The sequence below is a fragment of the Catharus ustulatus genome, chromosome 5, assembly GCF_009819885.2.
Source record: "Catharus ustulatus isolate bCatUst1 chromosome 5, bCatUst1.pri.v2, whole genome shotgun sequence".
NCBI classification, from domain to species: Eukaryota; Metazoa; Chordata; class Aves; order Passeriformes; family Turdidae; genus Catharus; species Catharus ustulatus.
The window spans coordinates 4,191,755-4,208,134 of record NC_046225.1 but is presented as its reverse complement, the minus strand read 5'-3'; the positions used below and the strand labels follow the sequence as shown (position 1 = coordinate 4,208,134).

Below are 16,380 nucleotides of genomic sequence, written 5' to 3'. Positions count from 1 at the left end.
ATAGGAGCCGCTGCGGGGCTGTGCCCGCCCCTGGCCCCGCCTCCTGCACATTGCAGCCAATCACGGCGCGCGTTTTGCCGAGGCCCCGCCCTCTTCAGCCCGCCCAGCCAATGGGAGGCGGGCTCGGCGCGGGGGTTGCCGCGGTGACGGGCGGCGGGCGCGCCGTGCCCGCGGGAGGGACGCGCGTCCCGCGGGAGCGATGGAGCCGAGCCTGGCACGCGTGGATTACCTGCAGGTGAGCACGGCACCCCCCGGCAGCGCCCCGGCAGCGGGACGGGATGTCCCGGTGGCACGGCCCGCCTGGGGCCGAGGGGCGGCCGCGCGGCGGGGCCTGCGAGCGGCCCGAGGCGCGTCCCGGCGCTCCGGGCCCCGCTCAGGAGCGTCTTTTCCATCGCAGGTTGGAGTCACGGCGCAGAAGACGATGAGGCTGCTGCCCGCCTCCGGGAAGAAGGCCACGCAGAAGGTACCGAGCGCCTGCTGCTTCGCTGCCTCCTGTTCTGTGCCTCATCCTATCGTTAATCATCTCCAGAGTTTCCTTAGATCTAGGACGTCACAGGGAAAGACTGTGCCATCCCGTTCTGGGGGTTTGGAAAACCTTTTTTTGGAAAAAAAATAGAAAAGTAATTGAATTTGAGGTTGGGAAACTTCAGAACCGGGAAGGAATTTTTGTAGTTTACGGCACTGCTGAAACCACAAGGGATTTTTCCATATTTCTCTTATTTTGGTTTTATTGATACTTACGACTAGAGGAAATGGCCTGAAGCTGAGACAGGAGAGATTAAGATTAGATATTAAAAATATATATTTTACTGTTAGGATGGTCAAGCATTGGAATAGGCTGCCCAGGGAACTGGTGGAGTCGCCATCCCTGGAGGTGTTGAAGAGGTGTCTGAATGTGGCACTGCCATGGTTTTGGGGTTACAGTAATACTGACAACTTGATGACCTTAAAGGTCTTTTCCAACCTTGATGAGTCCATTAAATATTTCTCTGAAGTTTTTCTTAATATAAGTTTAAATTAAGGAAACCTTTTTAGGGAAACTCAATACAAATAGCTGCCTTTTTTTTCCTTCAATAATAAAGTGTTAGTGTGAAAACACAACTCATCCCAAATGCACCATTTACAAGTAGAAGCAAGAAAAGGATTGTAAATGCCTGTGCTTGAACTGCTGTTCAATCTCCTATCTATACCATCTTATATAGATTCCTCCTATATGTAATTAAGTACTCTAGAATTCCGAGTCCTTAAATATATTAAAATACCATTAATTTTATAATAGAGGGACTATTTACAACAGCATGTAGTGACAGGATAAAGGGGGAGCAGCTTCAAACTGACAAGAGAGTAGGTTTAGATTAAATATTAGGAAAAAATCATCCCCTGTGAGGGTGGTGAGGCACTGGCAGGGGTTACCCGGAGAAGCTGTGGCTGCTTCATCCCTGGAAGAGTTCAGGGTTAGGTTGGATGGAACTTGAGCAGTCTGGGATAGTGGACCCACGACAAGGGGTTGGGCCTGAGTGATCTTTAAAGTACCTTCCAACCCAAACCATTCTGTGATTCTATCAATACAGGAAGAACATTCTTTAAAATCACAGCTATGTGTGTAATAAAAAATAACAATGTATTATTATACTTTTGAAGGTGGTGGTTGGAGATCAGGATGGGGTCGTTACGTGTTTTGGAATAAAAAAGGGGGAAGCTGTGGTAAGTGGAAATGTTCCATTTAAAATTTTATTTTTGAAATGTTCGCCCCAGTGAACTTTGAAAGTCCATTTTTTATTGACATGGCAAATCAGATGCCTGTGGAAGATGTCTGAGTAGAGCTGTGGACTGATACCTAACTGTGGTGATGGGACGCTGATCTCATGCCTGGTCAGCATCCTCCACAGTTACAGAATCAAAAACTAATGTGGATCATCACCAAAAAAAGTAATTTCCACACATTTTGCAAATCATTTAAGTTGGGCTTAAGCCTGGGCACATACACAGTTATTGTAATGGGACAAAAACCTGCAGAGATTCATTAAATCACCTTGGGGATTTGGACAAACTGATGGCTTTGTATGCCCAGCTCAATAAAAAAATTGTTTTCTTTGAGTTTTCTTCTCCAGGGAGTTCATGGTTAGCTCATAAGTATTCTACAGCAATACAAATAAATCAATGTAGACTTCTGGAATAAGAATGTAACACGTGAGAGGGAGGGAATGTCTGTGTGTTGTTCTTCAAAATAAAAAACAAACCACTAATAAAACAGCTGACAGCAGTGCTGAATTTTTCCCATGGATGAATAAATAACACTGAAGTAATGAAGTCTTAATTTATTATGTTTTAAAGCTTTTTATATTTATTTACTGATCAAATGCTTAGTTGCTCTGTGATTCTGAAGATAAATGTACAGATTTTTTTTGTCTGTGTACAACCTATTGCATCTTAGTTTTGCCAGAAACTGTAAAGAAATTCCTTATCCTTTATGTTAAAAAGATTACAGTAAGTATGATACTGTGATGATGAAAATTGCTTTTCTCTTGACAGCCAGTGTTCAAGACACTGCCAGGACAAAAGATCTCCAGACTGGAGCTGGGAGGAGCTCTTAATACACCACAAGAGAAAATTTTTGTGGCTACAGGATCTGAAGTCAGAGGTTTCACAAAAAGAGGGAAGCAGTTTCTTTCCTTTGAAACTAACCTTACTGAAAGCATCAAAGCTATGTATGTATGATATTTTGCACTTTTTTGAGAGCTGTAGCAGATTGTTAGTCTGTGGTTTTATGCAATGATTTTGAGCATATTGTGTAGGTGACCCTAGGTGACACTGCTGTAACCTGTAGGAGGAATTTGGAATATGATGGAGAAGTTTTGGAAGTGTAGGGGGAATTGGGAGTGGTTTGGAGTCACTCACAGCAGAGCTAGGGTTGTTGCCACAGGATGGCCTGTCCACATAGCTCCTGGAGCAAAATCTTTTTTGGATTGTGTTGTAAGATGCTACACTAGATAAATCAGCATAAAAAATGCAGTAATGAAATTTGTATAAAGATATTCTCAGGGATTTACCTGAAGACAAAGTAGAAATGTGAGTGCTGCAGAAACGACTTGGTTTCAATATTTGTAAGGAACTGTAAAAGCTGGAACAGCTTGCAGGGCCCCATAATACCTTGGAGCTGCAAGCATTGTAAGGCATAAAAGCATAAAAGACTCTTGCTGCAGCAAGATGCTACAGGATGTGTTTTCTTTTCCTCAGGTACATTTCAGGAGCAGATCTCTTTCTCTGTGCAAGCTACATCTATAACCATTACTGTGACTGCAAGGACCAGCACTACTTCCTATCAGGAGATAAAATCAATGATGTTCTCTGCCTTCCTGTAGACAAAGTGAACTGCATCACACCGGTGCTTGCGTGTCAGGACAGAATCCTCAGGGTGTTGCAGGTTAAAATGCTTCCTCCTTTATGTTTTATGTATGGATGCTGTGGAATTGGACTAATTATTAAGGGAATATATACCAGCATGGTTTAAACATCATAAGGATCAGTGCCTTACTTGGCAGTGTTGCTGCTGCTGCATTCCCTTTCTGTTGGTTTTTAAAAGGAAAATCATTATCGTAAACTTGCAGAAAATGAGGATTAATGAAACCACTATAAACAGGCTTTGGAATTCATAGGTGGAAGTCAGTGACAAATTGGTCCCTTCTAACTAAAAGTGCTCAGATATACATTTAATTTCCTGCAGTCTTTATCACTTTGGGAATTCTTGCTCTCATAAATTACAAGTCTTGAGTGATACTAAGCGGTTTAACATGTTAATTTGCCAGATGAGTTCCTGGATCATTTTTAATGATAACACCATGTTACATTTCTACAGACTTCATCCTGGTTTTGGCTTAGAAATGGTTCTCCCATAGGAGCTTGAATAAGTAAATCTTACGTTTTAGGATGATCCATAATAATTTTGTCATTGTGGGGCTTTGGTTTGGTGTTTGGTTGGTGGTTTGGGGTTGTTCTTTTTTTGTTGTTTGGGTTTTTTTAACAGTTCATTTAAGATTGTTCTCTTTGTCTTCAGGGATCTGATTTGATGTATGAAGTAGAACTTCCTGGACCACCTACTGTTCTTGCTCTGAGCAATGGCAATGGGGGTAACAAGATTTGGAATATACACATAATTAATAATACTATTTTACTGTATTTTTAAGATTTTGTAGCTTGTCTTTGTTAATTATTTTACTTTGATTTTTAAGCTGATGCTGAAAACACAGCAGAAAAGTGACTATGTGAGGTAATTTTTTAAATATATAAATAGACCCAGATGTGACTGCTTTAGAAAGTTCTAAATTATATTTACATTTAATTGAAGGCCTCTTATAACACTAGTGAGATCTGAGGGGTCTCATTGTGTAAAAACAAGCTGGACTTTTCTGGGCCACGTCCAGGTTTTGGGTTTGTGTTTCTCTTACACATGGATTTCCATAACTGGAATGCATGGATGGATGAGAATATTGAGCAGAGCTCACATAAGCTGAGACTGGAAGGTTCAAACCTAAAATAGTTTGATCATCCTTCTTGCTAATCTGCTCTAACCTCATAGAAATCTCTTTAGGGTGTTAATCTGCTGCTTAATTTAGTTTCAGTTTGATTGTGTGACAAACATCCAGAGCTGGTTTGGAAAAGTAGTTCTTAACTGCTGAAATTTTGGTACAATATTCACTGCTGAGTGTGTTCTGAATGGATTTTTCTGTTTTTCTTCTGTTAAATACATTGAATAGCTTTTATACCTCAGCCTAACTTTGCTGAAATATATAATAGTAGATTCTGACTGGTTTTTAGGCAGAGCTCTTGTGCAGGAGTGCAGCCAAACACAGAACAGTGATAGCCACAAGGAAATGACCAGCATGGATGCACTTTTCATGGATTTGTTTTTGATTTTGAAGCCTGACAGTTCTGTGGCATGTCACTAATTCAGTGTTGTCATTTCCCATTGGCTGCAGAGTGCAACTACACAACATCTTGATGTGCTTGATTTTATCAATTTTAAATTCAGTTTCTGTGTTTAGGTGATTCTGGGGAAGAAGTTGTGTATGGGACTTCTGATGGGAAATTGGGCCTCACCCAGATTACTGGTACCAAGGCAATCCCAAGGTGGGAAATTGGAAATGAAAAGAAGAGAGGAGGTATGTGTCTCAATTTCTTACTCTCAGCATTCCTGAGGCTTTGTTAAGAGTAGGGTAATCAGGAAATCTTATTTACAGATAATTTTGGAAGCATATTGTGATTATGTCAGTAATATGACTAAGGTCTCTTTGATTCTTCTGATTTTCTGACAAATAATTTTAATCAGTTTGTCTTGCTTTGGATTTTGTGTTCATATTATTTCCAGTATTTTAGCAAACTTTTTTTCTTACACTGTTTTTAAAGTGGTGTTTGTAAAACAGTGTTGATTCAAATATGATTGAGATGTTTATAATGTTTCTATTTCTAAGTGTGTGTATATTTGCCAAACTTATCAGATGTTCAGTGGTTTTAAGGTCTCTAAAGAATCATAATAAAGGGTTTTGTCTGAAGGTGGAATATGTCTCCCAAATAACTGATCAAAACTCCCAGTTTTAGCCTTGGTGTGCTGCTTCTGGAACATTTATTAGCCCATACTGCTTTGTACAGCAGAAGATTAGGAATGGAATGTATAAATGCATTTTTATTTAATTATAAGAGTTACCACCACATTATTTTCTTAAAATGCTTCCTAGTACTTAGTCTTTCTATGAAATATGGAACTATAAAAGTTAACCTTGAACCTGAAGCACAGGACCTCAAGAACTCATCCAGAAATCTCATTATTATCTTAAAAGCTGGCCAGGAGTCTCTTTCTGTGTAATTCAGTGTGGCCTGTGTATTATTGTATCATGAACTTTTAATAAAGATGAAGCAAATGGCTTTGTTTTCTTCTTCATTAGGTATTCTGTGTATTGATAGTTTTGACATCCTGGGAGATGGAGTTAAGGAGTTACTTGTTGGAAGAGATGATGGAATGATAGAGATTTATAGCTTTGAGAGTGCTGACGATCCTGTGCTTCGACATGATTATGTAAGTGCTCATTCTTCACACTCTTCTGGGAAAAATAAAGGTTAATTAAAAATAAAAATCTGCATTTCAAAACTTACATGGTCATTACTGCTAAAATATGTGGTTTGGAGGTTTGTCACATTGACAGTATGAACTTGAAATCAGTATGGATTAATATAAATAAATAAATAAACGCATAAGAAACAGAAAGTGAAGTAGTTGTGATTTGAACAAAAATCAAAATAATGTAGAGAATGTGTTAAACTTTTGACTTAGTTGACTTCAGGGTGAAACATAATACAGGGTTGCTCTCTGAGTGAAAAAACTGAAAGTGTTGTGTATAGTCTGTGATTTACAGGTTAAGAAGTGGAAAGTGCCAGGGCTTCACAGAGCACAATTACTTTGGTTATCAATTGATTAAAATAGTAATTGGGTCCAGAGGGATCATTTCACTTCAGTCAGATTGCTGATTTCTGCTGGGAAAAAACACTGTCCATCAGTGTTTTGCTTTCAACTTTTCAGTGTTTGCTGTGTGGAGTAAAATCTTCTAAAATCTTCTGAAATGCAGTGATATTTCCCTGTGCTTGAATGTGTTTATTTGAAGGCTTTGTCTGAGAGCATTGCATCAATCCAGGGTGGCTGTGTGGGGAAAGATGGCTATGATGAAATTTTAGCAGCAACATACTCAGGTAAGCCTCATATCATTGACACAATAAATGCCATGTGTGGTGAGCTGATAAAATGAAGCAGGTTATGTTTGTAGTGCAACTCACATCTCTTAAAATTTTGTGTTGAGAAGATCTCTTCTGATTTAATATTTGCACTTATAAAAAGTTTCCTACACTTAAACTGTAGGGATTTTGTATTTTAAGATGCTCATCATGTATAACACAGTGACTGGCTATATTTTGGTGTAAGCTGCTGCTTTATTGTGGTGAATTAATGACTATGTCTGAAGGAATTAGTTATGATTTTTTAATATATATGAAAAATGTTGATCTAGAAGCAGGTTTTTCTTTTATTTTTCTGTCTTTTATGTAATTTCATTCCTTTTCAGCTTCACAGTGCTTTAGATGGGGTTGATTTTGATGTTAGTAGGAAATAAAGCTCCCCCATGTGAGGCATCTCAGCAGCTCCTAAGTCTTGAGCTATTGACCTGTCTGTGACAGCTGCACGTGTCAGCTGCTGGGAGCTAAAATACTGCTAATTCCCTCTCTTTAGTTACCTTCAGTGCTAAAATTTAACCTATTGAAACTTCTTGTGATGAAAATCATGTCATTTGGCAAGATACAATCCTCAGTCAGTTACTGAGAAATAATGGTGTTCCAAGTGCCTCTTTTAAACATTTTTGAGTGATCAAAAGACTCTTACACCTGACCTCATATGAATTGTTTTGGTGTGATTGGCCACAGAACTGTTGCAGCCTAAATCCTTTGTGGCTTCTTTCAGTAGGAATGTTGTAAAGATCCATGGATCATGGAAGAAAGGGAAAAAGTGAAAGCCTATGTTCCCCTGTGGGCTTTTCAAAGAATTCTGGTAGGATGTGCACTAGACTGATTTTTGTCAGGGAACCAGAGCTATAAACACCCATTCATGTCTGCATACCATGCCTGAGTTATCAGAATATAATCAATTAGTATTTGCTTTTATAAATATATGTAATTTTGTAAGCAAAAGTAAATTTTTTTTTCAAGCAGCAGCAGCCAACCTCTAAGCCCACTGAGCAGCATCCAGTTTGCTATGAACACATTGCACAGATTTTATTTTGTTTTCAGTACTGCCAGTAATTCAAGGTTTTCTCAGAAAAAGAGAGGTGAGAAAAAAATCCCACTGCTCAATTAAAAACTGTTAAAGAGGAATGATTGCTCAAAGTACTTGATGGAAAAAAAAAAAGTAATGTTTTCCAATTTAAGAATGAAACCCATAAAAAATGATGCTCAGTGTCTAGAATTAATCCTACAAAAAAGGATTAAATTGGGCTCAATTCTCCCTACCCAATGTGTGGAACAAACATCACTCCACACATACAATAGCTGAGTGTAGAATTTTCTTTTTAGCTTATAAGGAATATAAACTTCATATATTGGTTTAGGCTGGCTGACAGGACTGACTACAGAACCTGTCCATAGAGAAGGTGGATCAGGTGAAGAACTAAAATTAAGCCAAGAAATGCAGAGCAAGATTTCATCCTTAAGGTAATTGCACTAGAAAGAAATTTAAATGGAAGAATGAAAATGTTAAAAGCTGAAATGTCATCTCTCCTTCCTATCTCACTGGATTTTCTTTATCATTAATATATCTAGCAGTGGAATCAAACCTTTTCAAAGTAGAAATGTAGTAGTCTTTTTCTGTCTTGCCTTCTCATGATGATGTCCTAATGCTTTCTGCCTCAGTATCAGCAAGATAAGATGATAAGATTCCTTTCTTCCTTGCTGCTCCATAGCTTCTAAATGATGGCACGAAAGAAGTCACTACCATATTACTCAAAATGCATTGTACTCTTGAAGGAAAAAGATTGTCCTTTCCTGTGTCTCAAAAGCATCTTTTGGCAAGGAACACATACAATCCATGTGTCCATGTGATAGAGTTTCTGCTTTATCTTTGCTGAGTGCATCAAAGGGGAATCATCAGTCACTTCTGGCTGGAAAATTAAGTACAGGAGATAAACATGATTGCTCTGCTAGTTTAAACTAACTAATTTCCAGGGTGGCTCTATAGCTGCCTTTTTTAAAGGCATGATGAGTGATTTTGCCTTTTTAGGAATGAATTGGAGCAACTGCAGATAAAAGTACTTCACGAACGGGAGAAATACCAGCAGTCCTCTCAATCCAGCACTGCAGTTTCCTCAGTACCTGCCTTCAGTGTGAATGACAAGTTCACACTGAACAAGGATGATGCCAGCTACAGCCTCATCTTGGAGGTGCAGACAGCCATAGATAATGTCCTGGTGCAGGTCAGTGGGGCTTTGTTCTTGTTGGCTTTCTTGATGCAGAAATAAAACACTCAGAGACTTCTGGTTCAAAATACCAAGCATCTTAGGGAATAAATACAGCAATTAACAAAATAGGCCAAAGTGCCTGCTGTGATTTCTTTGTAACTTTGTGTTTGCTTTTGCATGTCCTTATTTAAACACCAGTTAAATGAGGTGCACATCCTCACTCGCCAGTTAAGTGCCCTCTGTAGTGGAAAATTAATTTCAGAATGTTATGGGCCACCTGTTCACTTCCAGTGTGGAACAGCATCTGATTTGTGTGCAGTTGGGGAGAAATACTCCTGCCCATCACAGCAGCCTTAATTAATTATTTCTCCTACTGCATCAGCTGAAATTAATGCCATCTTTGGTAGAAAAAGAGTAGCAGTAGTGAATTACCTTCCTTTGGAAAATGCATGAGGAGAAAAATGTGACAAGAAGGAATTTATGAGGCAAGTTTTCTATTACAAATGGGAAGAAGTATTGTAGGATTTTAATTTTCACTTCTTAGTAAAAATCCTGTTTTTATTAAGGATGTTACAGAGCAATGCTAAGCTACAGCTAATTTGCCACTGTATGATATCAGGTGTTTCTATAGCTAAATAAAGAAATTATGAAATTGTTTAATCTACCTTTCACGTCTGAAGGACAGTTACAGATTTTACACTGAGGTTGTGCTAAGCCATCCCCCCAGGAGTTCAGGGCTCTGTAAGGGAATAAGAAAAAGACCATCATGTTACTCCAGGATTAAGCTGCATGTCTGTTAGGCTTTTGCCTCTGAGATGAAGCAATCTCCTTACCTCTCCCTTATTACCAAGATTGATGACAGTTAGAGGATCAATGCACTTGGAGCTACTCAGGAGCATAAGCTCTTTATTTTTCCTTCATCCTGTGTTCTGCAGAGTGATGTCCCACTAGACCTGCTGGATGTGGATAAAAATTCTGCTGTTGTCAGTTTTAGCAGCTGTGATTCTGAGGTGAGTGAAGCAGAGGATGTCTGTAGAGATGGCATGATGGAAACTCTTAATATTGTGTAGTAAAAATAGAACTTGGATTTGTATCTCTCTGATTTAAAATAGATTCAGTTAAACTACTCATATGGTAATTGTGGAAAGCACAGCTTCATTAGAGATACTGCAGAATTAGGAGTTCAAGGCAGGTCCTGACATAAGGCAAACCTAAATATATGCAAAAATACCTTCTGTCTTCATTTATTTTCATTCCTGAGGAGGATTGTGAGAGACATTCAGTATTGCTCTCTTCTCTGGATTTCATAGACTCATGTACATTTACTTCAAGTAGTTTAGGTGAAGAGTGTTACATTTCTTACTTAGTTGATTTCTGAAAAATATCTTTAGAATGTGACGATTCTGCTGTGTGAGGAGTCAAATGTTTGCATGCCTTTTTTATCTATAATAACTACAGAGTTAAATAGTTACAGAATTACTACTGACACTGAGGGCCAGGGAGAAAATCCAGAAACCACCTTAGATTTATGAAAATCTTCTGTAAAATCTTTTCCCTTCTAACAGTCCTTTATTTTATAGTTCTAAGAACTGAATTTGCACATCATTGTTCTGCCCTGGAGCTCCCAGAAAGCTGCTTTTTATTTTAGGTTGTGTGCCATTTGTGATGATTAACTTAGTGCTTTTTGGGGTGTATTTTCTTACTGATCCTGCTTTAGTTTTTGAATGTTGAACTAATTTTGCAGCTGAGAGGGGCAGGCTGATATGCATTTTTCAGATGAAAAGTAGGTATCTATGTAATCTTCATGGAGATATTAGAGTGTAAGAGGCTTTGGTTGTATCCTCCTTCAAGAGAGATTTTATTTTTTTTTTTTATTCCATCATAATTGAAACTAATTGGAACATTCAGAAGAACCAAGGATTGCTTTTTTGTATTTAACTCTTGTAAATAGCTGTACATGCATAACAAAAACTTCACTGTAACATATCTACAGTTAAAACAGCCCAGTAGAAATTTTGTGAATCCACAAGCCTATTTTGTATTATTTTCCTATTTAGTTTGTTGCTTTTTTTTTTTTCATTTTTCCAGCCAAATAGCAACTTTCTTCTTGCAACTTACAGATGCCAAGCAAATACTACAAGACTTGAACTTAAGGTAAAATGCTCAAAAATATGTTCCATAAAATTAATAGTTAGTCCTGCTCTGGAATGGAGAGTTCTTTACATGGATCAGTCCAGTTTCTACTGCTGCTTTTTTTCCTGAGACCTTCTAATTCCTTTTTACTTGTCTTTAGGATTTCTAAGGGCTTCTAAAAATATGTCAGAGGAGGGCCTGGGGTCTTTTTGAGTGTCCCTAAGATGAAAGCAGTGGAGGACACCACAGATTGGGAAAATACAGGATTCTGAAGGCACTTAGAAGCTGAGGGAGGTGTGGGAAAGAAAGCTGTGGCAATGTTTATCCTCTGAAGTGTATGAAGGAAGTAACATTGGGAACTAAAAAGGGAATAGAGACTCAGTTTGGATTTTGGAGAGGAAACAAATCCTGTCATCCCATGCTTATTATACTTAAAGGCACGTGGGTGCTTTGTAGTTTATTTTTAAGGATCCACCAAATTCACACATTTTATGGTAACCACCACAGGAAATAATGAAGGAAATCCTGATTAGAAAAATCCTCAGCATGCACACAGGCATGAGGTTTTCTCTTTTTTCCTGCAGCCTCCTAATCTGATACATGTTTACATAAAACTGTCAATTTTGAGGCTTTTTATTTTAAACTGATCAGAAAATGAGTTAGAGAGTGTTGTTTTATTAATATTTAATTCATCTAATACAACAGCACTTTGCTGGACTATGCTGCATTTAGTTTAAAAATCACCTGCTTTATTTACAGTGGCACTATCAAGTAAATATAGTACTATAAATATTCTTGAAATACTAGAGGCTTTCTTTAACATACTCTGAATATTCACTACATTTCCCAACAGTGTTAAAGCAATCTTTTCCCTTTTCTTCTCCTCTGTGTGTCCTTTCCTCTCTGCAGGTTCGCTCGATCGAAGGGCAGTACGGGACACTTCAGGCATATGTAACTCCCAGAATTCAACCAAAAACCTGTCAAGTTCATCAATATCAAATTAAGCCACTTTCACTTCACCAAAGAACTCATTCTATTGATGAGGATAGGTATGTGCAAAGAAAAATCAATTCTTTTTTTTCACTTGGAAAAAGTGACACAAGCCAGCTGAAACATTTTCTCTGTAAACTTAAGGATGGAATTTCTAACCCCTGACCTACACTGTAGTTCCATTTCATGGATTTCTAAATAGAAGTTACAGATTAAATGGGTTCCTTGCCATTCTTGTTTTGGGGGTATTTTTAATTTTACTGCCCTGGGTTGTAGTTCAGCCCCATGTGGTAGTAGAGCTGAGGGTGTGGTAGAAAGGAAACCTTCCTCTCTAGTTGTCTTTTCAGTTTCAGCCTCATTTTCTGCTCCACCCTTTTCCCCTAATTTTTTTCTCACAGCTAACTTGGCCTCAAAACTGAGCCAAGACTTTTTTTACCTTTATCTCTCTGTTATAGGAGTTTAGTATTTTACACAATTTCTGATGGATTTTGCCCATCTTCAGCTAACATCTTGTATTGCCTCCAAGGATCTGCTGCTTCAAACTAAAACTGAAAGACTGAGGGGAGAATATCAAAGGCTTCAGTGTGCAAATGAGCTCCACTATGCCTTGTTCCTGATAAAAGTGCTACATCTGGGGTTTACAGCATGGGAGGCTCTGTCTTAGTCATATTTGCTCTTGTCAGTTATTTACCTTTGTCCTAAATTTCAGGTTTAACAACTTGCAATGGGACATCAAAAACTTCCAACTTGTTTTGGTTTTTTTTTGTCTAGATCTGACATGCCTAGTGGGAGGTAAAATTTGAATGTGCATGTAGCTTTGCATATTGAAGTACAGGAAAATAGCTGTAATCTGCAAGATGTATCTGTACTTAGGGAGAGACCTGATTTTTTACAGGGTGCTGATTAAAAGGAAACCATCACGTGGAACTGGTGGTAAACTTTTTTTTAGTGTCTCTCCTTCTTAAGTATTAACTGTCCTTTTTCTCTTTTAATTGCACAATGTCACAGGCCCATGAATACACTGATGCTCAAAGGCCAGTTCAGTTTTGCTGAAATTCACTCCTGGGTTGTGTTTTGCTTGCCTGAGGTTCCTGAGAAGACTCCTGCTGGAGAGTGCATCACCTTTTATTTTCAGAACACTTTCCTGGGAACACAGCTTGAAAGTACCTACAGGTAAAATACAATCACCAAACCTAATCCATGCCTGTATGTTCAAGGTTATTTATTTAACTTTTTTCTTCATTTATAGAAAAGGTGAGGGATATTTTAAATCTGACAACATCTCTACAATATCCATCCTCAAAGATGTGCTTTCCAAAGAGGCTACTAAAAGGAAGATTAATCTCAACATATCATATGGTAAAAATTCTTCTCTATTTTGTTGTCCTTCAGTTCATTTGTTAATCCCATAAATGGAATATGTAGTACTCATTTGCTTGTTGGCGTTCTTTTTTACTCCCTGCCAGATGTAAATGAAGAATCTGTGAGGCACACACTGAAGCTTATCCACCCTAAATTGGAATATCAGCAGCTGCTGGCCAAGAAGGTTCACTTAATAGATGCTTTGAGAGTAAGTATCTGAACTCCTGGGGTTTGATTTTTTTCCCACTAACATTTATGGTTTTTCAGGTTATCCAGGCCAGATGCAACTTCTTTGCTTTGGAACTCATCCCAGTGTCTCATAATTTCTGAATTATCTGCTTTTGAATCTTATGCTTAATATCCTCCTCAGTAGCCTGTGGGAGATCCCAGTTAGGCAGCTTATCTCAGTTCTTGGATTTTTTTCCAGCCACCAGGATTTTCCTGTCAAAAGCTCACCATCATCAAGTTGGTATTTTTTATTGAATGGGAGGAGAGGTGAAAACATTGAACCAGTTCTCTCTTGCCCTTTTGGGGGAATCAAATTGTCAGAGCTCTTTAGATAGTAGAAAAGATGGCTACCAGTGAGAACAGTGTGAATCTTTATTATAACTTAAAGGGTTTTACTTGGGCTTGGTTTGGAAAACCAGTGATGTGAACAATAACAGAGAATTTATTCTTAATGCATATTGTATTTGTGCAGTAACAATGGTGTTGTACATCTTGCTTGTTTTAGACAGCAAGTCTTTGACAAATGTTTTGGTCACACATTTTTTGGATAATAACTTAGGCAGTAAAATAATTTAATGTTTGGATGAAAGCTGTTATCCCAGCAGACTCACAGTGCACAACCTCCTGTCTAGAACAGAAGTGCCTTTCTCTGGAGGATAAAAAGATCTATTTTATCAACCATCCCAAACTGGTCTGCTGATAGACTGAGGCTTTTTAGGAGAAGCCTTCAAAACTTTTTGCTATCACAAATTGAGTGATACTTTCAGAGTTTACTTTTACTTTCAGACTTCACTGTGTGCTACACTTTCTTAGGAATTCCCTTATTCTAAAAATGAAGGTGTGGTTAAACCTTGAGTCTGTATGGTGTGATCCTGTTCTGGCTCAGAGCTGGAAGCTGTAATACACAGGATTTTGAGAATCAAATCTGTGAAGTGACATCTGGCATTTCATTAGAAGACTAGAGATGAGGCACTCTGAAAATAACACTTTCTAGTTTAGAAGAAGTGCTTCCTTCTGACATAGCTAAGCTTAATTTCATTTTACTTGCTCTTATGATACTTACCTGCTGTTAGCTCTGACCATTTCCAACTGTCTTTGAGGAATTACAAGTTCATGAAGGCAATGTGGACTTCCTGCTCCCAAAATACCGCAGCATTCTGGAAGAGGCAGATCAGCTGCTCGAGGAATACAAGAGACAGCCTGCACACCTCGAGAGACTTTATGGTTTGTTGACAATTCAGCTTTATTTAAATGGGGCTTAATGTCCAGAGACATGGCTGAAGTAGCTGCTTATATTTAGATGATTCTTTTCTGGTTAAAGATTGTGTTCAAATTCAGGATGGTGTTTAAGAATGTATAAAAGTTAAGTGGCTTGCATTTGTTTACAATTAAACCATTGTTTAAAACATGAAGCTAAAAAAGTTCTAACAACTGGAGTACATAATAATGAGTTAAAAGTAGAGATACCTCCTACTGAAAATAAATAGTAATTCCTGGAATTTTACTTTTACAGGTATGATCACAGATCTCTTCATAGATAAATTTAAATTTAAAGGCACCAATGTGAAAACCAAAGTTCCTCTCCTTCTGGAAATTCTGGATGGCTGTGATCAAGATGGATTGATTGCATTTTTTGATGCTGCCTGACAAGGAAAAAGCAGAGTAATTTTTCTGATTTTAACCAAGGCATTTCAGTATCAAGTCAAAAACACTTTTACTCTTTTGTTGTATTGTCAGCTCTTAGGTTTTATTCATATTTATTTTCATATTGGATACAGTAGTAAACCACATGTAAATTGTTGTGTATGTAACTGCGCAGAGGTTTTATGTACAGTGTTAATAGCTCAAGAAAAATCAGATGTAAATACCAAATATCCTTTTGGCAAAAATATTTTCAGTACTGTTTAAGACGACAGTAGCCTGTCCCCCAACTGCAAGAGTACATGAAGAAACTGGTTTCCAGAGACTTGGATGGATTTGGAAGAAATCTGTATGTTTAAGATGTACCTTAGTTTATCCTGCTGTGTTGAGAATGTGGTGTGAGAATCTCACCAGGCTTGATATAGCAGGGATGTGCAGAGCGGGGAGAACTCTGAAGTTTAGACTGATGACACTTTTTTTTAGGAATGGATGGCATTAAATTTTCTCAGTCCTTCTCCAGCCTCCCTGTGCTTCATTTCAAAACCCCACCTACTTTCTCACTTGGTTTTATTTAAAATTAGAAGAGATGAAGCAGCCAGTGGAGACAGAGATCTGTTTTCAAACAAAAAAAATCAGCTCCATTGAAGTGACATAGAATCATCAAGGGTGGAAGAGATCTTTGTGGGTCATCAAGTCCAACCATCAGCTTGCCATTATCACTGCAACCCCTAAACCACATCCCCCACGCCACATGCAGACACCTCTTAAACACCTCCAGGGATGGTGACTCCCCCTAGCAGTGATAATTTTTTAATTGTCTCATCTGAGGGTGGTGAGGGCTGGCCCAGGCTGCCCGGAGAAGCTGTGGATCCCCACCCCTGGGAGCGTTCAAGGCCAGGTTTGGATGGGGCCCGGAGCAGCCCGGGATAGTGAAAGGTGTCCCTGCCCAGGGGATGGCTGGAACAAGAGCACCTCGGTGGGCTGCGGTTCTTTGATGCTCGCAATCTCCCCTGTCTCAGCCTGAAGCCATTTCCTCTCG

At 38.7% G+C, this 16,380-nt stretch overlaps 1 protein-coding gene across 1 annotated transcript; it reads left to right on the top strand.

Annotated features, from left to right (window-relative positions):
* Positions 1–136: 136 nt before the first annotated feature.
* Positions 137–15,860, top strand: BBS7 (Bardet-Biedl syndrome 7). Its single transcript, XM_033060716.1, has 19 exons — positions 137–235; positions 398–463; positions 1,642–1,704; positions 2,533–2,708; positions 3,238–3,424; positions 4,055–4,127; positions 5,043–5,159; positions 5,940–6,070; positions 6,654–6,738; positions 8,142–8,244; positions 8,810–9,002; positions 9,923–9,997; positions 11,076–11,141; positions 12,030–12,169; positions 13,119–13,283; positions 13,360–13,469; positions 13,577–13,680; positions 14,801–14,924; positions 15,214–15,860. The coding sequence occupies exons 1-19, from the start codon at positions 200–202 to the stop codon at positions 15,345–15,347; spliced, it is 2,148 nt and encodes a 715-aa protein (XP_032916607.1). The 5' UTR covers positions 137–199; the 3' UTR covers positions 15,348–15,860.
* The last annotated feature ends 520 nt before the right edge of the window (positions 15,861–16,380 follow it).